This window comes from Ciona robusta, chromosome 7 (assembly GCF_009617815.1).
Source record: "Ciona robusta chromosome 7, ASM961781v2".
NCBI classification, from domain to species: domain Eukaryota; kingdom Metazoa; phylum Chordata; class Ascidiacea; order Phlebobranchia; family Cionidae; genus Ciona; species Ciona robusta.
The window spans coordinates 1,151,456-1,173,443 of NC_143241.1; the positions used below are offsets into that span (position 1 = coordinate 1,151,456).

The window sequence follows — 21,988 nt, forward strand, 5'->3', positions numbered from 1 at the left end:
AATAAAACTGTTAAACGTAATTATAACTAAGATTTATCATTTGTACGAACGAATGCTTCGTCATAGTTTATTTAATATGTTCCTGAGCAACAGCAAGAGGAAGTTGTTACGCAACAACGCGTATTTCATTACATATTGGCAGTTGCGTGAAGAACCAAAAGCGAAATTCTTACCTAACCATATATTATCATAACATGAGTTTTATGTATCTATTTGAATACACTAACGAAGAGGGTGATTACCACAGCAAAGAAAAAGGAGATAGCAACAAAACGACGGTCGGTATACGCGCTACGGATAAAAACTACTTGAGTAAAAATGTCAAATAAAATCGTGTCTGCTAAAAAAGATATAGGCCTACCCGGTTAATAAAGCGGAATATTTTTTACAGTGTTATAGTTACGATGTCACAACAATTACCAACCATGTACGTGACCAACTTATATAAAACCTAGATGTTAAACAAAAGAAATGGTCCCCGGTTACACCACATGTCCAAATAATGACTTGCGCGCGAAAAAAGCAATGACGTCATCACAGAAAATTCTCGAAGCGGTTCTCGAACCCTCGATCTGCCTTCTTATTGGTCGAGAGAAATGAGGAACCACGTTGTAGAAGATTCCGTTAGCCAAGCAACATATCGTTGATCAGTTGAGAAGTAACCGCCGCGCAGTGATAAGCAGAATTTGGTTTATGGAATATTCATCTTGAATACTTTGTATGTAGATTATGTTTTTATAATGGTTTATTTCCTATGTTGAACAGAATCGTGTTTATAGGCAATAAATTTAATTAGTTCAAATTAAAAACTTCAAAATGTCGAAAGGGCCAGCAGTTGGTATCGATCTTGGCACAACCTATTCTTGCGTTGGTGTATTTCAACATGGAAAAGTAAGTGATCTAATTATTTAAATAATGTTTTGTTGTCAGAAGACATTTTAACAATTATATTTTCAGGTTGAAATTATTGCCAATGATCAAGGCAACCGTACCACGCCCAGTTACGTGGCGTTTACAGATACGGAGAGGTTGATTGGTGATGCTGCTAAAAACCAGGTCGCCATGAATCCAACAAACACTGTGTTTGGTAAGATGTTTTTACACTTGTGTGGCCTAATTGGTATTTGTTTCTTTTAAAAGTATATTGGTGCCATGGCAAAATGGTTTGAGTGGCTGTCTTTAAAAATCTAGGAATTCTAGACTTCGTGCTGCTACCACTTAGCATATGTTTGCTTGGGCAAAATAGGCAATCGTTCCAACCCAGCGATCTCTAATGAGTTGTCCCAATTTATTATCAACCTCGAGGTAACATACATGACAATTTGTAAGCAGCACAAGGTGTATGAAACAAAACACCAATGTTATAACGACCATTATTGCAACATAGGGAAAAGCAATTAACATTTCTTTATTTTATATTTCAGACGCCAAGCGTTTGATTGGTCGTCGCTTCAATGACTCAACTGTACAATCAGATATAAAACATTGGCCTTTCACAGTTGCCAATGACAACACTAAACCAAAAGTTAAAGTTGATTACAAAGTATGTCGAGAATTCTTCACAACATTTATTTACCATTAAACATGTGATTTTTCGGCCCTTAGTAAAAGTCAGCACAAAAATTTATTCATTGCTTGAAAATATTCTAATTTAATTAACTTTAAAGTTTATAGTTTATGAGCAATTTTCTTAATGCTGCTAAAGTAACATAAATGGTAACTTGTAAGTGACCACAAAGTGAATTAAAACAGAACACATTTGTTTCAGCGTTTGCAAATTTTTCTGTAAGAGGATAAAACAAGTCGCATTCAATCATTTATTTACTCTAACAGGGTGAAACTAAAACTTTCTTCCCCGAAGAAATTAGTTCCATGGTTCTTCTTCGAATGAAAGAAACCGCTGAAGCATATCTCGGTAAAACAATCACCGACGCAGTGGTTACAGTACCTGCTTATTTCAACGATTCACAAAGACAAGCCACCAAAGATGCAGGAACCATTTCTGGTCTCAATGTTCTTAGAATTATCAATGAACCAACTGCCGCTGCCATTGCATATGGTTTAGACAAAAAGGTAACAGTTTTTATTTACAGAATCTTTTAAAAAAGCTAAATCTTTGTTACCTAGTAACAGCCATAAATGTACAATAAGCTTTTTTATGTATTTCAAATAAGCCGAAAGAATTTTTATAATTTCTAAAATGTTTTCTTCTTTCAGGTTGGTGCTGAGCGAAATGTTCTGATCTTTGATTTGGGTGGTGGCACCTTTGATGTGAGCGTGTTGACGATAGAAGATGGAATATTTGAAGTGAAATCTACTGCTGGAAATACTCATTTGGGAGGTTTGTATACAAATTATGTTGCTACCATTGTGTGTGGTTTAACTTAGGATTGTGGATGTAAAAGAACACCTGTGTTAGCATTGCCCCCCATGTGAAATTGAATAAAATGGGTTTACGTTATGCTCAAAACTTATTTTTAAAAACAGGTGAAGATTTTGACAACAGAATGGTGAACCATTTTGTTACCGAGTTCAAACGTAAACACAAAAAAGACATCACCACCAACAAGAGAGCACTTCGTAGGCTACGAACTGCTAGTGAGAGAGCTAAGAGAACACTTTCTTCATCTGCTCAAGCTAGGTTCGCATTTACCTCTGAAAATTCTGTTTTGATCAAATAATTCTGCTACCGACATAATTAAATATAAACTTTTTTAAGTTTATGTCGTAAAAATGTTAATTTTATTTCAACTTTGTCCATCACTCAGCAAAGACTTTATTGGGGTTTTTGTAAAATAATTTGTTTAATTAGTCTTTTCTTTATTTCCATACCTCATATTTAAAATGTGATTTTCCTTTTCAGTATTGAGATTGATTCTCTTTTTGAGGGAATTGATTTTTACACTTCAATCACGAGGGCTCGATTTGAAGAACTGAACTCCGATCTCTTCCGTGACACCCTTGAACCTGTCGAGAAGGCTCTTCGTGACGCTAAGATGGGAAAAGATCAAGTAAGTTTAACTTTTCTTTAAATTATGATGTCTTTATATGTTGCCACTTGCAAAATTACGGTTGTACATCAAGATGCATTAAACACGTGACTGGTATTTCATATCAATATATAATTCAAAAAATAAAATCTTGTGTGCAAGGTTGGAATTGTTTGGTGTTACAATCTTACTAAAAAATTTTTAATTTCAGAGGTTTTTTTTCAAAGGACTAAATTTTTACAAAGTGATTTTTCTAGATTCACGACATCGTTTTGGTTGGTGGCTCCACTCGTATTCCCAAGATCCAAAAAATGTTGAAAGATTTCTTCAATGGAAAGGAATTGAACAAATCTATCAACCCAGATGAAGCTGTCGCTTATGGTGCAGCCGTTCAGGCAGCTATTCTTAGTGGAGATAAATCGGAAGAGGTTCAGGATCTTCTCTTGTTGGATGTTGCACCTTTATCTCTTGGTATTGAGACCGCTGGAGGAGTGATGACAGCTTTGATCAAGAGAAACACCACCGTCCCAACCAAACAATCCCAAATATTCACCACTTACTCGGACAACCAACCAGGTGTGTTGATCCAAGTGTACGAGGGTGAACGTACGATGACCAAGGACAACAACATACTTGGTAAGTTCGAGCTCTCCGGCATCCCCCCTGCACCTCGTGGAGTTCCACAGATTGAGGTGACGTTCGATATCGATGCTAACGGTATCTTGAATGTATCTGCTGTTGACAAGAGCACTGGAAAGGAGAATAAGATCACAATCACCAACGACAAAGGTAATTTTTATACGTTGGAAAAATCTTGGCTTTTTTAATGTTACCACATACTGCCTAATGTTTCACCACCTCTTAAAAAATAGCCCTATATTACGATATGATATCATAAGCTGGGAACGCATTTAACAAATAAATTGGGTGATATTGCATCAATTAGACCAGGAGTAATATGTAGATACAATCTAAGGAACAAACACACAAAAGTTCTAGTAGGGTGATCCAGGTTTTTATTTTTAAATCCCTTTGGTAGTAAATAAAGAATATTCACTTAATATATATTTCTGGTTGCGCGACCGAGCAAGTTTATTTAAAAGGGAAAAATTAAATTGACATTCAGTTTATTTTTTTGACTTGTAATAACATTAAATTTATTGAAACATTTACATAACTATTTCACCAGGTCGTCTTAGCAAGGAAGATATTGAGCGGATGGTGAACGAGGCCGAGAAATATAAGGAAGAAGATGAGAAGCAGAAGGAGAAGATTCAAGCGAAGAACGGACTCGAATCTTATGCGTTCAACCTTAAATCAACGGTGGAGGATGACAAAGTGAAAGATAAAATTTCAGACGAAGATAAATCAGCGATTCTTAACAAAGCTAAAGAAGTTTTGGACTGGTTGGAAAATAACCAGGTTAGTTTTATAGTTGAGGACATTTATTTTGCTTGCTATAAAATGTTTTTACATTAAATATGCAAAAACAATATTTTAAAATTGTTGAAAATTATTCACTATTATGATTTAATGTTTGGCATATGGCCTGAAAATCACCCTGGTTTTTCAAAACATAGGCGCCTATGTTCAGGTTACATTAGTTTAGTTTGTAAGAACTGTTATTCACACAGCAGCTAAATGTTATTTTTTATTAAACAGACTGCCGAAAAGGACGAATATGAATTCCAACAAAAAGAACTTGAGAAAATTGCCAACCCTATTATGACAAAACTTTACCAAGCTGGAGGTGGAGCTGGAGCAGGTGTGTAACTTTGTGGTTCAATATATTTATATACAGTGGTGCAGCCAGGAAGGTTTGGTAGTAAAAATAAAATCACTATATATATATATTTCTAGTTAAAAAAAATGAACTGTTATATTAGGAGAAAAGTAGGGTTATTAAAGAATTTAAACATTCGTTTTTTTTCTGGCTGCGCCACTGGTTATTTGTTGTAATGATGAAACAACTTTGTGTCTAGGCCTCTGAACCACCATGTCGATGACTAGAGTCTCTGAACTCAAACAAATAATAATTATGTATATTCTGGTTTATTTTGTTTCTAAAATTTATATTTATGCAGGAGGACCCGGTGGTATGCCAGGTGGAATGCCTGGGGGCATGCCAGGTGGTTTCCCCGGGGGTGCTGGAGGACCCCCACCCCCCAGCAGTGGAGCTGGTGGCCCAACCATCGAAGAGGTTGATTAAAAGTTCATGGTTTGTCTGCTCCCATGTTCAATATCCAATCATAACAAATTTGTAGCTTATGAAAAGTTCACATGATAAATTGAAAGTTACCGAGCCTGCGTTTATCGCATGTAATTTGGTTTTGTAATATTTCGTTTTCAACTGTTCATTCGTGATTATGTAATAAAATTGCTCAGTGGGTAAAGTATTCGGTGTTAAAGAAAATCTTGTTGTTTCTACATAAGCGAATATCACGTCGTAACGTAAGAATGTTTGTCGTAATTATTATCCCCAGCTTTAAGTACGTATGTTGTTCGCTACCGTAACGTTAGTTACGTATGTGGTTCTATATAGAGATAAACGTGTGGCATTGCTGACGTCTGTTTCCACGAATTTAAATGTCGGTGTTTAAATGTGGTTTGAACTACGTTTTTCTCTTGAGTAGAAATTCGAAACCGGAGACTACATATGTCGTAGTGACACGCCAGTTAACCAGAAATTATTACCTTGAAATGTTGAGTTTGAATTTTACTGCGATTGTAAAACAGTATATGGTTAAGTTCCAACATTACAAGTATAAAGTCTAATATTCAGTTAATTTTAGAACGATTCGAGGTGTGGAATATTTTGTATTTTAGCTATTAATAAATCGGAAGTATAAACTATGAATCCGAACTCCACACATGATGTACCTCCGTGGAGCGAAATCAAAGGCTTATGGCTTGGTTCTATGATATTCTCCTACACGTTTTCAATACTGGTTGGATATATTTTCGTTTCAAACTTGTATTTTTCAATCAGCGTTCGTCGCGCACTAAACCATAGTGTGGCACAAGGTAATGTGTGAAATAAACATAAGTGCTAACAGTATCCCATCTCACCCCACAGTATATTTGAATTGTGATTTTAATATCTTTATTTTCCATACAGTTACTACCAGTCGAAAATGCAATATAGCAATGGACATTTTATTCTTCGTTGCAAATCTGGCGATTTTCCTTTTTATTTCGATGGAGCTGCCGTTAGTCATAGTTCAACATGGGATATTCTGTGCTGTTTATGAGAAAATCAAATGTGCCTGTTTTGGACTCGCCCAACTTGGCGTGTACTCGGTATTTTGGCTTCGACTTTTGACGGCATTTTATCTCAACACGATACTAAGAAACCACATCAGCAAAGTTATGCAAATGTTTGTGAGGGCAACATGCTGGTTTCTAATAATTATGACAATCGTTAACACATCAATATTTCTATATGCGCCGCCTTACCTAACAAGTCGTGTTGGTTGTTTAAAAGTAGGCAGCATTGGCGGTTTTCATCCAAAGTGGGCGGTACTTATTATAACGACAACATTTTGTCAAGGTTGTCTTCTGTTTTATTTCATGTATCCCATTCTACTGCACAAGAAAAGCATGAACATGACTGGAGTGAGGACGAAGTCATTAGTCACGCTTGTTAAAAAACTTCTCATTGTAATGATAATTTGTATGACCTCAAACTTTATCGGATACTCATTCCTCGCCTTTTACAAAAGTGTCACCGCGTACGAAACACACTTGGTTTTTAGTATTGGGCTGCTTATTCATCTTCTGGCTTTGGTGTTCTCTTTTAAAAACTGGCAACGTCGCATTTTTCCATTTTTGAAAAATACTTCTAAAACTTTGGATTCTATTAAATCAGTCAGTCGTACAACTGCGCGTACCCAGGTTTAAATAGAAGAGACCTTTTTAATGTAACTTATTTTCCTTTGCATGGCGAGGCAACGACAACCATATATAGCACGCGTGTTCTGTTTTATACACTTTGTGTGTAAAACACCATCCGATGAAGACACATTAAGTGTATTTCTACGTTTGTTTTTTGTTTATAAATTGTATTTTTGGCCTCGTATTTTATATAACAGATTTTGTCATACCCGAAATACACAACAAGTTTCCAAATTTGGTCTCTGTTAACACGTTCTGTCATGACACAGTATTGGATTTAAAACTTAGAAACGTCGTTGATGTGTATGTTTCACCATTAAGTATAAATATCCCACACAAGGCTACCAATTTATTCAGAGTTTCATTGTTTTTTCTTTATCTTCTTTTTGCTAACATTGTGGGTGTATTTTATGTGTGTCTTTGGACAAGAGTCGCTGTTGGTGTCTCAATTGCCACACAAACAGAAAACGGTTACCAACAAAGTCACGTACGTGTTAACTCGTAAGCTGGAACATGGTGTATGAAACAGAACACCCGCGTGTAATAACGACTGTTGTTTTCCGGCCACACGAGGATGATGCAAGTTAGATATATTTTTCTAGCAGCAGTTATATATCTAGCACCCTATCCAAAAGCAATTATTAACAGTGGAGCAAGTTATATTCATGCATGCATGTTTATTACAAATAATGTACAGTAAGGTGGGGGAAGATGGGACACCTTTTAACTTTATTTTCTCGTCCCATTAAGTAGTAAACAAAGAACATTTAAAGATTTATAAAACTATATTACAACGACTTCCAAAGACCGTTGTTAATTAATTAAAACACGATTAGAATGTTTGGATAATATGTGCTAAAGGTGTCCCATCTTCCCCCACCCCACTATATATATTTATCAGACTACTATTAATAGCGATGACGAAGTTTATTCACCGAACAGGCTCTTTTAACGTAATTCATTGTTTTTATAAGTCGAGGGCTTCGGTTTACTACCAAATAAAATGAAAAATAGCCCCACCCTATACTATATGGCTTGAACCGGGAGGTTTATTTAGAAAACCTTAACCGTGCGAAACTGTAACGGTTTTCAATCATCGCTACGTCATCCACCATCAATGTACACTAACTCAATTAACGCGTAAAAGAGTCTGCATGTTGTTAATGGTTTATTATTATTGTGATAGGTTGGAAAGCCATTTTTCCAACTTATTACAAAGTGCTTGGTTTTTAAAAAATCGCAATATTAAGACAAAAAACAGCACCCAGCAATTATAAAATGATATGCCTTGGGATCCGTAATGGCGGCGACTATGACGTCATAAACGCGGGGACAATGAAAAACAAGACCCGTTGTTTTATAATCCGTTTCTAACTTGGTCTATACTAACTAAGGTTGAAGCAATGCAAACTGCAAATTGTATTCATACCTAAATCAATATTAACGGCATTTCGCCTTTTGGCATGTGTATATATGGCATAGGACAGTACATTGTTAGCTCAAAATTCCATAAATTCTGATCGGTATTTACCAATTATAGCTCTTTTGAAGTCGCATGAGTACAGTTACATAATTATGTAAATAGTCTTTGTTTACTGCGCAATTAAACGCGAAAAGCAAGTCTTGTCTTATTCCACACTACTATATTTTTACTGGGTTATTTTAAAACCTTTTCAATTTGGAAAAGTACTAAATGGGGAAGTACTTAATACATGTTACGACATAAATATATTAAGAACACTAATGGAAAACGTGTATCCAAAGTCTTATGTTGCGTAAATATTACATTGCGGTCTCAAGAGGGATTCCACGCACGACTGGGCACACTTGGAAAAAACCGAAGTTTACACCGATAGAAAATAGTAACTACACTTTTAAAGTTCCTGTGAGTGTAAATAGCTGTCAGGTGTTCCGCTTTCAGTTACTTGTTACTTTGGATTAGAATTAGCTGAAAAGAAGTGGGTGCAAGTTTAAACTTGAGCAAGATTGAGTTTATAATGAAAAAGGCAATGTCGGGATATTAAGCCCGGAACAAATATAAGTGAAGTGGTAGCACAGACTGTGATTTGTTACGTCATAGACGTCGGGCAATTACGTTACGTTTTCTCTACGGCCATTATTCATATGCATTGTTGAACTATGGTATTATATTAAGTACATCTATGACTTTATAGGGTTAACTGTATACTGTACTTATGACGCACTGAGAGAATGTGTAAACGAGTTATTAACATTTGTATTAATCATCAGAATGTATATTGATGACACCACTACATTAGTTTAATTGCATGTGTGACTTGTTTATTTGCATCGAACAATGTTTGCAACAGAAAAATCGTCGTTTTCCAACAGCAGTGGTACAAATATCACTAATGGTATCAACACAAGAACAGAATGGATTCTTTCGACAACGTTTTCCGCCATTTGCTTCGTTTCTGTGTTTTATATTACTACAGCGTTGTCAATATACGCGCAGAGGAAACGTCTTTGTATATGCCAAGGTAAGTTATACAGTAAGCGTTATTATGAATGCAAGTTGTTTATCCTTGTGGCGGGCAACTAAAGTCGGTATAGAACACGGGTGTTATGTTTTGTTTCATACAAATACACCTCATGCTCGCTTACGAGTTACTGTCTCATTCCATTCGCCTTTAAAATATGATTTTCACTATTGTTTTTAAAGAGATATAATTAAACAAAATATATATAATTTGAACACGGTGGGGCAAGATATAATACCGCTAGCACCTTAATTCTATATTTTCTCGTGTTTTTTAACAACAACGCTTTATAAAGTCATGAGGCTACGGTTTATAATTCTTTGAATGTTTATAATTTACACTTGCCAAATGGGACGGGAAAAGAGAATGAAAACATGGCCCACATACTTGTGTGTAAAACAGTTTATATGCTGTCTTCTATTTTAATGTTTGTTCTTTATTTTAAAGGACAACTCAGTGGAAACGGAATAAAGGGACCTCGACTTTTAAGCTATCTATCAATAATAGGAATAATGGCCGAAATAATATATTTCGCTACTGGTTTAATTCCATTACACCTATTTGGTGAGCCTGCGTGTTCTATTGGACAAAGAATCACAATTTCTTGCGGTGTTATAGTTCTTGGATGCGTCTACTTCGGCCTATGGTTTCGTATTTACAGCATATTTTATCACGACCAAATCGTAAAGAAAAATCTGCACATAGTCGTTCGAGCCATCGGAAAAATGAGTTTTCTATTTTTCGTCGTAATGTTGGTGACGAATACCATCGTATTCATGTGGGCACCTGCTTACAAAACAACTCCAGCTGGGTGTCTAAAAGTTGAACAAAAAGATAGTTCGACTTTAAAGTGGTCGCTGCTGGTGTCTTCTACTGTCTTGTTTCAAGCAACTTTGTTGTTCTTGTTCATATACCCACTATGGCTGCATCGAAAGGACAGTTTGATTCAAGGCTTTGACTCGAAACGAACAATTCCAATTATCAAACGTGTGTTAGTAACTTCAATTATTTGTATTCTCTCCGACGGCTGTAACGCTATATTTGCACTCACTAACAAAAACTCATATTGGTATATTCGCCATTTGGTGTACGGTTTAAACATACTGGTAAATTTAATGGCATTTATTTTCTCATTTGTGGACTGGAAAAAAAGACTTTTTCCAATATTAATTAGTCGTCGATCGTGGCCCAAAAGTAGTAGACAGGCTACACGTACCCAAACGCAAATTTCCAGACTTACAACGGTATCCCGTTAAAGCAAATATTAATCACTCACGTGAAACTATATATCCCATGTTGTATTTAAAACTGTGCTATGGCTTCATATTTAAGATTTCGCAACATACTTTTATTTGTGTATAACACAGACCTTTATATAGTAGGCTGGGGTAAGATGGGCCATGTTTTGGCTCTCTTTTTTCATTCGGCAGTAAACCAAAAATATTTACAAAATTATAAAAGGAAGCTTCGCGATTCTTAAAAAGCGCACGATCAGGAAATGAAGGGTTCAGGTCGCAATACTATAATTATATATTAAACCATTTATAAAGTGGTGAAATCGCTTCAACAATAACTGTTCTGAGCTGGCTGCAGAAAAGAACGAACATTCAATATTTTGTTGTTATTTTTTGTATATCATCACCAAATACTGTATCTGATGTATAACATCGTTTGGTGAATAATAAAAGTCAACTTTTACTTTAAGTTGTGCTTGACACTTTTGTGCAATATAGGGCGGGTACAACATGTGTTGGCGTCACTGAGGTCACGAACGCTCGTATATTATCCAGACACGAATCAGCAAGATTCTAATGTTCTTAAAAACACTCATGCGTTGTATCAAAACTATCAAGAGCTATTAAATATGAAGTAGTTATAATATTGATCGGACATTGTTCCAAATATACCAACGTATGGAATAGTTAACTGAATTCGTTCTTAAAGATATAAAACACATATCTGGTAAAAGCAAACATTGAATGAACGCGGCATCGGTATTGTATATATTACAATGAAAGGACAAAAGGTTATTGTTACGATATCACCTATGTGTCGAACGAACGATAGGCTTTCACAATATAGGGTTGTGCATACAGGCCGTGGTACATATTGTACAAGATATATGTTCTGTTGGTAAAGACATTAAAAAAATTAGCATTTTCTTAAATACGGAATGGAAACAGAATTGTCAGTTTTTGGTTTTTGATAAATTGTGAAAATGTGTCGGTGGGGATGCGTGTACAATGACACGGTAGGTGGTAAATATGTTGTGGTATTTTTATTTATTTCAACTAATGTATATAGTAATGTGTTGGTAAGATGAAATAATACTAAAATTTAAATTTCATATTTCTGATCGTGTTTTAAACAAATAACAACGCTATTTTAATGTCGCAGAGTTACGATTATATGATTCTAAATATTCTTTGTTCACTACCGATTAATACAAGAAAATAATACACAAACATGTCCCGCTTACCCCATCGAACTATATATTGTTTAGAATTTTTTATTCCAAATTTTTAATTCACAAAAACTTTGGTTTTAGACTTATATGTGTCGGTTTTGTGGTACAAGGTTTTGTAACGATTGTCTCAAAGGAGAATTCTACGGTTTAATGAAAGAAGCTTCACATTGCAGACAATGTAACCAGGTAAAGTAAATATTTGCGTGAATTAGCAGCAACGCTTTTAATCAAGTAGTTTTACCCGAAGCATGTTATAAACAACTATTTGTTTGCTACTAAATAAATACCTTCTTTATCGTATTAACTAATTTGATTTCGCATTCAAACAGATAAATATGATTCATGTTATGTCTTTTTCTAAGAAATAAATTTGACTCACGGCCCGTTAAAGATATCTCTAGTAGGCCGTGTCTTATTTAAACATGAACACGTTTGTCTAGCTGTATTAAACCAAAATACAATTTCTAGCAACCATATAATACTTCCTATCGCGTTTCTATTTACCGTATTACGTCACAATCTACATTGTAGTGAAATAATATTTTTCCAACAAGAGCAATATTGACAACGAACAATCATCACCATAGCGTTTGTATGCTTTCTTCGTTGAAGTGTTTAGATAAATTAGAACGGGATTTTGGGGTTTCCAAGAAAAATTTGCTACGTTACCCTTGACTGCTTCTCAACTTGTTTTCAATAAACAGAATATTGTTTCACGCCAAACAATCGTTTCTTTAAAAGTGTATTTAATTATCAAACAATTTATGAATGAATAAATGTAATTTACTTTATCCTCATGTGGCCGGAAATCGAGAATCGTTATAACTCGGGTGTTTTGTTTCATACACCTATCGTACCAGCTTACAAGTTACCACGTATGTAACTTTGTGGGCAATTGATTTAAGGGGATTTTTATGTATGGCTGATAATTTGGACAGCCTATTAGTGACCCCTATCGTACCAGCTTACAAGTTACCACGTATGTAACTTTGTGGGCAATTGATTTAAGGGGATTTTTATGTATGGCTGATAATTTGGACAGCCTATTAGTGACCCCTGGGTTGAATCAATTGCGTGTCTTGCCCAAGGACACATACGCCCACAACGGCAGCAGCGCCGAGCCTTGAACCCATTACCTCTGGATTGGTGGGTAGCGCGCTAACTACTTTGCCACGGCACCGGACATTATGAATTATTTATGTTACAGAACAAATACATTTCGCACATTTTTGCAAAAATATTTAATTACGGAGCATCTAAAGTGCCTACCGTGTCGGTGAATACATCTAGTAAAACTAAAATTGAAGTTTTATATTTTTCCAAAATGCAATAGAAATCACAATGAGCTGCTATGCTGAAGTATTTCACGCATCATGTAATAAATGAACATTGTTGGCAAACAACAAATGTTTACTTGTATTTTCTTGCAGGTACAATGTCTGGGCAGAAGAGTCGAATATGTTGCCGGTAAAGGGCCTTCCGCTGAAGCAAAAGAGAAATACGCAGCCTGGAAAGAGAAGCAAGGAAAGAAAAAAGGGAAAAAGAAAGGAGGGAAAAAAGGCAAAAAAGGAAAGAAGGGAGGGAAGAAAAAGAGAAAGAAAAAATGAACTTGTTTTCCAAATAGTTTTAGGAAAATATTGATTTCTATTGAGCAGAAAATATTATTCATTTATTGACTGGACAAATAGTTTAACCTTGCTGCTGTTGCCAAAACACAGTTTCCATGAATTGTCACATTTTATTATACCAAAGAAATTCAAGATCCCAGTTTATTTATAATAAGTGCAATCACTGATCTGCACTTAAATACATTGAAGCAACCACGAGATATGATTGATACGTAAGTGTTGTTCTTACTGAACACTCGCATGAATATATTACTGTTATCATGTTGCCCTCAATCCCACAGTTTGATCTGACTATCCCAGCCACAAGTTATCAGTTTAGAGGTTTCATGTGGATGCCAAACACAACCAATACAAACACTCTCGTGAGCTTGAAACTTGCTGTACATTCGAGTAGTTTTCCAATCCCAAATAAAAACTTTACCATCTCCATCTCCAGAGGCAACATATGACATATCGGGAGAAAATGTCATTTGGCAAGCGTAACCTGCGACCTGTGATTGTACGCGTTAAATATAACATGCATAAAGTAGAAAATTGTTTTTAACCACAAAGTCACATACATGGCAACTTGTAAGCGGGCACGAGGTGTATGAAACAGAACACCCGTGTTACAACAACTGTCATTACCCCGCCATGCGAGGATAAATAAATTACATTCAAGTGTCATAGCACAGAGGCTAGCATAACAAAAGTTTATTGTTATCACCATTGTGGGCAAGTTCCTTATAGGAAAAGACACTCAACCTTAATTGCTCCAAATACTAATGGGGCGTACAAAACTTATTGAGGAAAACTAGCATATAAACCTAAGGTGTAAATAAATAGTTTTTAAACATTTGAAATAAAAACTGACCATATTAACACTGATCATATTATATATTGAAACTCTAAACATACGAACATACAAACCATATGCCCTTTGAAAATTTTCTTTCTTTTGAGTCGAAACCTTCCTTGAACGTCGAATATCATGATCTGGTTGTCCAAAGATTGACAACCAAGCCATTTCTCATTAGGTGAGAGGGTGACCGATGGCATGGAGTGCATGGTGGGATCAGCGATGTATTTAAAATCAACTGGTATGTCCCTGGATTCAATAAGAAGATGGTTAGTTGTCAAAAATTAGAAAAAATATTTAATTTTTTTTTATAAATGTTATGATTAAATTGTATTTTTATTTTGCCGGTGGCCATGGCAACAGCTAGCGTGCCGGCTTCTATCAGAAGAGGTTATGGGTTCAAGACTTGTCGCCGGTACTGTTGTGGGCGTATGTGTCCCTAGGTAACACACAATTGCTGTAACCAAGTGGCTCCTTATGGGTTTTCCAAATTGTCAGACATACATTACAAAAGTCCCCAAAAATAATTACCTAGTACACGTGGTAACTCGTGAGCAGGTACGAGGTGTATAAAACAGAACACCCGTGTTATAACGACTGTCGTTGCCGCGCCATGCAAGGATAAATAAGTTACACTCACTTACAGTGCGAATTGTATGTAAACCTTAATTGGGCGACAATTGGATTTACTATGAAAAAAAAACAAAAATTGTTTAAACAAAAAATAAAAAGGTTTGCCTGCTTAAACTTACCATTCCCAAACCCTGAGACTCTTGTCATCAGAAGTTGAAACAAACTTTGTATTATTGTCGACAAATGTTATCGTGTTCACTGCACCCAAGTGTCTGTCGTATTCTTGTACAATATCTTTGGACCGGGAATCCCACTGTTTAATATTTTGATGATTAATGGTTATAAATGAATCAGTTAAACTGCGGCCCTGATAGTGCTTATTAAGTTGAACGACTATCATAACCAAATTACACCCAGTCAAGATATAAAAAAAGTTCCCAACAAAAATTATTTTCAACAAAATATATTCTGTGAGATATTTCTTCTAAAAAATAAACCTCGCTAAAATTGGTTGTTTTGTAACCCAAAACGTATTCAAAATATATTAACTGTTGCGACCGGGCATACAAACTTGAATACAGCTGTCTTTTTACATGTTGTATCCTGGCCATGTGTGTTGTTATCCCAGTTTTTTAAAAACAAAAGTGATGTAGAAATTGAAAACAGGTAATACAGCTTTCACCCTCCTGTTAAGTGTCCATAAAAACATACACAGAGAAATAAAAAAGTATTTGACAGTTTTCCAATATTTTACTTCATTAATGTAACTTTACATTTTAACATATTCACCCCAAAATTTTAATAATTCAAAAAATTGTGAACTAATATTTACGTTTAAATATGTTTAATTGATAATTTACCGTCACAATCTTTTTGTCTGACAATCCCGCTACAAATAGATGTTGTTTATTTTCATCTGGATTGAATTTCACACAATATGGAATTTTCTTATTTGAAAAACGTGATATACATTGGCCTGAAACACAAATTAAAAAACTTATATTTTCTAAACAAATGTTTCACATAATATATCATAGATTTGTTTTAGGGTTGGAAAATTAAAGTAAAACCACCGGCATAGATCTACTGCACTATATTTACAAATATAATAAATGAATGTTACGTCTTATTCATAAGTGGTGACTAGCGGGGCAACGACAGTCGTTATAACATGTGTTCTGTTTCATACACCCCGTGTTCGTTTATGAGTTACCACGCATGTAACTCGTATGCTTTTTTATTTTTTAATTGTATGGCAACCCACTGGGTCCACTGTGTACAGCTTAAACTTGCTACCTCTTGTTAACAAATTTGTTTAAAAAATATGAAAAACAATAATGTAGATTTTGTGCAATTATGACCTGACTATGGTTAGGTTTATAAAAAAAGAAACAAACAAACAAACAGTTGCAAATATGACAATAAATACAACAAAACACTTGTGTCTTGTGTTATAATAATAACTACCGAGTTGTCCTGCTTTAAAAAGACCAAAAAAATTATTATTTTAAATAATTAGTAATAAAAAACTTGTTAAATTAAATTGTACCGGTCTCAGTGTCCCATAGTTTAATATATCTGTCGTACGCAGCTGATAAAAACTTTGACCCATCATTGTTGAAACTTGATTCTCGAACAGCTTTTCCGTGCCCACTAAACGTTCGTAACAATCGACGTTTGTTGTAAACTTCCCATAACTAGAACAAACAACAATAATATGATTAATATAACTTACTTTCAAAGAAAAAAATTTTTTTATCTTTTTTTTAAATTTTTCTTTGGCTATTATTTATTTGAAATATAGCTATAAGAGCTTTAAGGAAAACCTTTATGATGTAACAATTTAGTGTTGATTTATGAAACATCTGAAACACTAAATTGCAGTTCATGAAATTCAACTTGTCTAAACTTCAAACAGCAGTATGATAACATGACCGCTAATAAACGGTCATGCTATGACAGCCATGTTTTTTTAAGATGCAATATCATATTTATGACCTCAAAAGTGTTAATATATATATTTTTAAACAATCCAAATCTGCTACGAGCGTTTACCACCACAACGCTTCAGCAGTTTTTTAATATTGTAGTCAATTTTATAAACTGTAATAAACCTTAACAGTTAACAATATAAAGTAGCAGATAAAAGTGCCAAAAAAATTGATTGGAATATTTACTGATTTATGCAGTGGAAACAAAGTTGGCACCCAAGGTGTGAAACCTCTGTCTCACAGTTTCTATCCAATAAAACTCACTTTGACTTTACAATCCATCGAAGAGGAAAGCAATAGGTGACCTGACTTCGGAAAAAGTTTAATGCTCGATACTGCCTTCGTGTGACCACTCCATGTATGGATAAGTCGCTTGGGTAGATAGCATTTATCGGGAGGCATACTTGATTTAAGGTTGACGCCAACATCTTGTGGGATATGAAGATATGAACGACCCTGTTATTGTATGTGTAGGTTAAAAGTTTGCCAGAAAAGTGGTGTTGAAGTATAAACAAATAAAAATAGAAAATAAAGGTAAAAAATATAAGTGGAGACAACTTGAACTTGCATTTCATGTAACCATGTTAGGCTCCTATGGTTCTTAAATAAATTAATTAATCAGTTCAGAACCATTTTGTTTTAAGCTATATTTTCTTAAAGGTTTTTTAAACCTTTTAAATCATGACTTTATATGGTTTTAGTTTTGAAACTGGAACGTTTAAGATTTAATGTTGATTGTTGAGTAATTGCATTTTCTTACTTGATAATCGTGGGGATCTTGAACGTGTAACGTCGTTTTCTCTTCAACAAACTTTTCTTCAGCTGGTTTTCCTTTCTTTTGTCGCTTGGCTGTCATCTCATCAAGTTCTTTCTGTGTTTCCTGGAAAGCAGTTTCGTAATCTTTTAATTTTACATAAATGTAAAATTCCAAACTTTTTTCCCAAAAAAGAAAAAAAGGAGAATTAGTAGAAAAATAAATGCAATTAAAAACACCCGTAGAATACACTATAAACCTCATATTGAGTGTTTGTATCTCTTCAAACAAAGTCACATGAAGATGAGAATAATTAAATCAGCAAAAAGAATGACACAGCATAGTAAACATACCTCATCCGGTTTAGCTATTTTCTGTTCATCAACAAAACCCCCCCATGGTCCAAGGAAACCTTCGATATCCGCAGCGTCATTCTGTCGAATCCGTTTCCTTTTATCTTCAGGACGAGCCTTGATCTTCTCAAACACAGTTTTTGCATCAGAAGGATCAACTTGTTTGGGTTCCTTGGGTGGTTTGTCCTCGTCAGGGTCGTGGTCAAAATCAACATTCGAAACTAAAAAGTTGAATGAATGTAAAAATTAGAAACTAAATAGTTTAAGGTAAATCAATTAGTATCATAAGACAAGTAGAAAGGTCAATTAAAACAGTTTAAAAACAGAGTTTTATTTATATTGAGGGAATAAATGTAAGTTCACCAACATGGTTACGTATACAATAAGTAGTAAACGTGCACGGGTTGTGTGGTACACAACACCCATGTTATAACCATTGACCCTGTGTAATATGAACTACATTGGCTGTTGAGCAGCTTTGATAAGATCTATAAAAATAGACTCACCAACAATTTTGTCTCCAGCCTCCGTTTCATCATTTGATGGATCTACAGCATAACCTGTGTATATGTTTCAACTCATTTATTAGGTTATTTTTATAATAAAGTTACTCAAAACAATTCTGCACACAAAAACGTTTTTTTAAAAATGTATGAAAAGAAATCAATCTTTTGCATTCCTGATTTTGGTAATTATAATTTCTATGTAAAATAATTCAATGTAAACCAACCATAGCTGTGGAAAGTTCTTCGTTGATTTTCAAATGTGAAGTGGTTGAAATGCGCTTCTTGTACAAACCCTGCAAGCGTATTTTTCTGCGCCAACTGTTGTTTTGTTTTGAATGGATTAGCAGGTCCCTACATTGGAAGAAATAGAAATAACATTATTTGTCAGCAAATGTTTCGCTGGTAATTTAAAATGCCTTAGATTTATCGGCATTGCAATAAGACAACTTTAATTTAGCTCTTTGCGACCGACTAAGTTCAGTAATAAGTATTGCACAGAAATTTAGTCGACCGACTAAAAAACACTAACTAACTTTAGTCGGTAACCGAGATCCTATCAGTAATTGCAGGCAAAGGTGAAAATCTTGGGTGGGGTAGGGTATGCAAGCCTAATATTATATAAATACAACAAATATATAATAAAATATATATAAATATATTCGCATGTTTATAAAGTAACGCAATTAATAGCTCTTCATGGTTTTTGTCTTTAAAACCAAAATTTATTTTGTTTTCTTGCCACGGTAACAAAGGGCAGAAAAGTTAAGAAAAGCAAAAACACAGCTAGTATAGTATTGGGAAAACAACAATGGTTACAACAAACTTATGCATGAAACAAAATCCCAAAATTACACACAAATTGATAAATTTGATTTCATTCACCTGTTCAGGGGCGTGCATCTCTTCATATGTTGGGTTAAACATCACCATCTTGTTTTCAACATGGTCAATTACGTTTACAGAATGAACATCTTTCTAAGATACAAGAGGGAAGATAAAACAAGAGTAAACAGACATTATTTTACAATATTAGGTAGAAGGGTCTCTAATGACAGCATGGTATCTTCCTTCTAAGCAACACATTTAGGCATTTTCAAAGTAAATTTTTGATATGATCGCCTAGCTTTAAAAAATTAAACAGTGGTTATTAGAGTTAATATTTTAAACCAAAATTTTTCATGATTACCAGCTATGCTAAGAGCTTGGTGAAGTTAAAATGGTCCAACTGTTGCTTTGTTTTTGATTTACCGATATGATTAGTTAAAAAATTTAGACTAAAATCCTGTAATTAAAAATGTTAAAAATTTGAGATAGCAGGCTTACTTTGGTTACAACGTCTGGTGCGGATCTAATGTTGGCCATGGTTAATGTTGTGGTTGATTGTAAAGGCTTTAAATGAAGGAGGTCGTCTTCTGTAGAAGCTGTACCAGAATCTGAATTGTCACTATCTGATGCACTATCGTAAGCATTCCGCAAAGCAGCAATCGCCTCCATATTGAAGTTATTTCTAACTAGTTATGCCTAATCCCCTGGTGTAGCAACCCAAGCAACTGAAGTAAAAAATTTAAACCTACGTGGTTACTGTGAGTGAGCTATACACATACCGTTACATAAGCGATGTGATTAATACTCTTACCGAGACGCGGCCAACTCGTTAAAAATATGTTAAGCTGCGTACAAATGTATATACAATATATACTTTATACAAACAACCAATCCATCCTGCCAGAATTCTGCTCAGGCACTAAACCGTCATTTTGACAAAATTTGTAGTTGTACGAAAAAAATGTTGCCGGATTAAATAACAATAAAAACGCAGGGTAGAAAATACCGGTAAGAATGAATGAATGTAGCTTAATTATCCTCGCGTGGCCGGTGTCGTGAGATATTCGTTCCGATTGATACATTTGTACCGGGCGCCAATGCGCATGCGCCGAGACGCTGGAGCATGTGCAGTAGGTCGGAACAAATACAATACGAGCTCTAATAAATACGTACCGACTGAAAAAATCCCGGGGAAAATACTACTTTATTGTCTTATTTTTTGAATTTTTTTTTTCGATAAGATTAACATGCTAGTAACCTACATATATGTATGCGTAAGTTATATTTTTGCGAAAATATATAAACATTTAATATTCGTATGATTCAAGTTATGACCATACTTTTTAATATTTGACACCCATTCCCGCAAATTTTTATAGAAAATGATGTTTCATTTTTTAGGTATTACGTAGCGCTATAACATATTCAAAGCTGGATCAGTAGAAACTTCTATAAATATGTTTTTATGCCAAATATTAATGTTTGTAGGTATTATTTTTTTGAATTAATTATTCTTTTAGAATCGTTACCTACTGCGCATGCGCAATAACACGCTCGGTACAAATATATCAATCGAGACGAATGTATCACGACACCCCGGTAAAAGTGTTAATTTTTAAATGATCCCGCTAATAAAGCTCTGTAGCGTTTAATAGTAAAAAGAAAAATAACGGATCTGGGTAGAGTGAATGTATAAAAAAATTAAATCGCGCCCCCCTCGTACATTTGTTTAAATCTAGTCAACATTATTATCACAGATATAAAAAAGAATAGAACGAACATCTCCAACGTCGGCACTGGTAAGAGATATTTCCAAACATCGCGCCTAAGTCAACATTATTACAGAAAATCGCAAACTTTGACCCAAAAAGTGGTGATGTTCAAACAGTCCTGCTAGAAAAAGTATAAAAATAAGTCTCATTTATATCTTGCTGTAGACTTTAAATTGATTTTTAGTGCTATATATATAAAAGGTCCCTCTAAAATGTCAGTATGCGCGGTGCGCGGAGTTTGCTGCAACGCGCTTGGGGTTAAAAATGCAAAAAAAAAACTACCTGTTTAACAAGAGACCAAAGATCTAATGAATGAGTAAGGCTTGAACTAATTAGTACATTACTAATTGGCCATTTTACTACAACGCATTTTACGTTTTTTACAAACCGACTTCTACCTACTACGTGTTTTACAACCCGACTTCCCACCTAATATAAAATCGCAACCCCCACATTTTTATAAAAAAAGGCGCCACTACTATTGTACGTCAATTAAAACAATTTTGATTTTTTATTTAAACCAAACCAGTGCAATAAATTTGTAAAGAAAAAACACAAGTTCGTCAAAAATTAATATAACATGTTTGTGAATATTAGTTTATTAAACTTTTATTACCTAACTGCACACATATATTTGTATTTTCGATACTATAAGAAAACAAAAAAAAGAAGCATTTATATAAGTTGGCATCGTTGTCATTTCAGCAATACTGAGAAGACAAGTTATTCTCTTATTTTTAAAGCTGGGTTTACAAACCCACATTATATGTTTAACTTTTGTGTGCCGCAGTGTTTCTGAAGTGTAACCTAAACGTTAACAGAAAACTAGTTTGGGCTCACCGTAGTATGTTGATAACTGTACAGTCGTGATACACTGCGCACACTGCGGCACACTG

General features: G+C 34.7%; 5 protein-coding genes across 5 annotated transcripts; 4 read left to right on the plus strand and 1 right to left on the minus strand.

The window, feature by feature from the left end:
• The first annotated feature begins 732 nt into the window (after positions 1-732).
• LOC149733319 (heat shock cognate 71 kDa protein) lies at positions 733-5,386 on the plus strand. The gene is made up of 11 exons (XM_089880468.1): positions 733-891; positions 958-1,087; positions 1,425-1,543; positions 1,834-2,073; positions 2,218-2,341; positions 2,488-2,641; positions 2,864-3,011; positions 3,248-3,779; positions 4,180-4,412; positions 4,653-4,755; positions 5,075-5,386. Exons 1-11 carry the CDS (start codon positions 817-819, stop codon positions 5,197-5,199), a joined length of 1,983 nt encoding a protein of 660 aa, XP_089736594.1. The 5' UTR covers positions 733-816; the 3' UTR covers positions 5,200-5,386.
• A 152-nt stretch (positions 5,387-5,538) lies between these two features.
• On the plus strand, positions 5,539-7,118 carry LOC149733320 (uncharacterized). The gene is made up of 2 exons (XM_089880495.1): positions 5,539-6,014; positions 6,109-7,118. Exons 1-2 carry the CDS (start codon positions 5,843-5,845, stop codon positions 6,888-6,890), a joined length of 954 nt encoding a protein of 317 aa, XP_089736621.1. The 5' UTR covers positions 5,539-5,842; the 3' UTR covers positions 6,891-7,118.
• A 1,646-nt stretch (positions 7,119-8,764) lies between these two features.
• Positions 8,765-11,087, plus strand: LOC149733321 (uncharacterized). Its single transcript, XM_089880488.1, has 2 exons — positions 8,765-9,385; positions 9,833-11,087. Exons 1-2 carry the CDS (start codon positions 9,202-9,204, stop codon positions 10,639-10,641), a joined length of 993 nt encoding a protein of 330 aa, XP_089736614.1. The 5' UTR covers positions 8,765-9,201; the 3' UTR covers positions 10,642-11,087.
• A 139-nt stretch (positions 11,088-11,226) lies between these two features.
• Positions 11,227-13,678, plus strand: LOC149733322 (uncharacterized). The gene is made up of 3 exons (XM_089880507.1): positions 11,227-11,636; positions 11,934-12,038; positions 13,283-13,678. Exons 1-3 carry the CDS (start codon positions 11,604-11,606, stop codon positions 13,457-13,459), a joined length of 315 nt encoding a protein of 104 aa, XP_089736633.1. The 5' UTR covers positions 11,227-11,603; the 3' UTR covers positions 13,460-13,678.
• On the minus strand, positions 13,571-20,179 carry LOC149733323 (pre-mRNA-processing factor 17-like). Its single transcript, XM_089880469.1, has 12 exons — positions 19,819-20,179; positions 19,378-19,470; positions 18,720-18,846; positions 18,496-18,549; positions 17,990-18,210; positions 17,643-17,762; positions 17,147-17,338; positions 16,441-16,588; positions 15,752-15,867; positions 15,071-15,204; positions 14,390-14,567; positions 13,571-13,971 (listed from the first exon to the last, which is right to left on the minus strand). Exons 1-12 carry the CDS (start codon positions 19,987-19,989, stop codon positions 13,750-13,752), a joined length of 1,776 nt encoding a protein of 591 aa, XP_089736595.1. The 5' UTR covers positions 19,990-20,179; the 3' UTR covers positions 13,571-13,749.
• Positions 20,180-21,988: the final 1,809 nt, after the last annotated feature.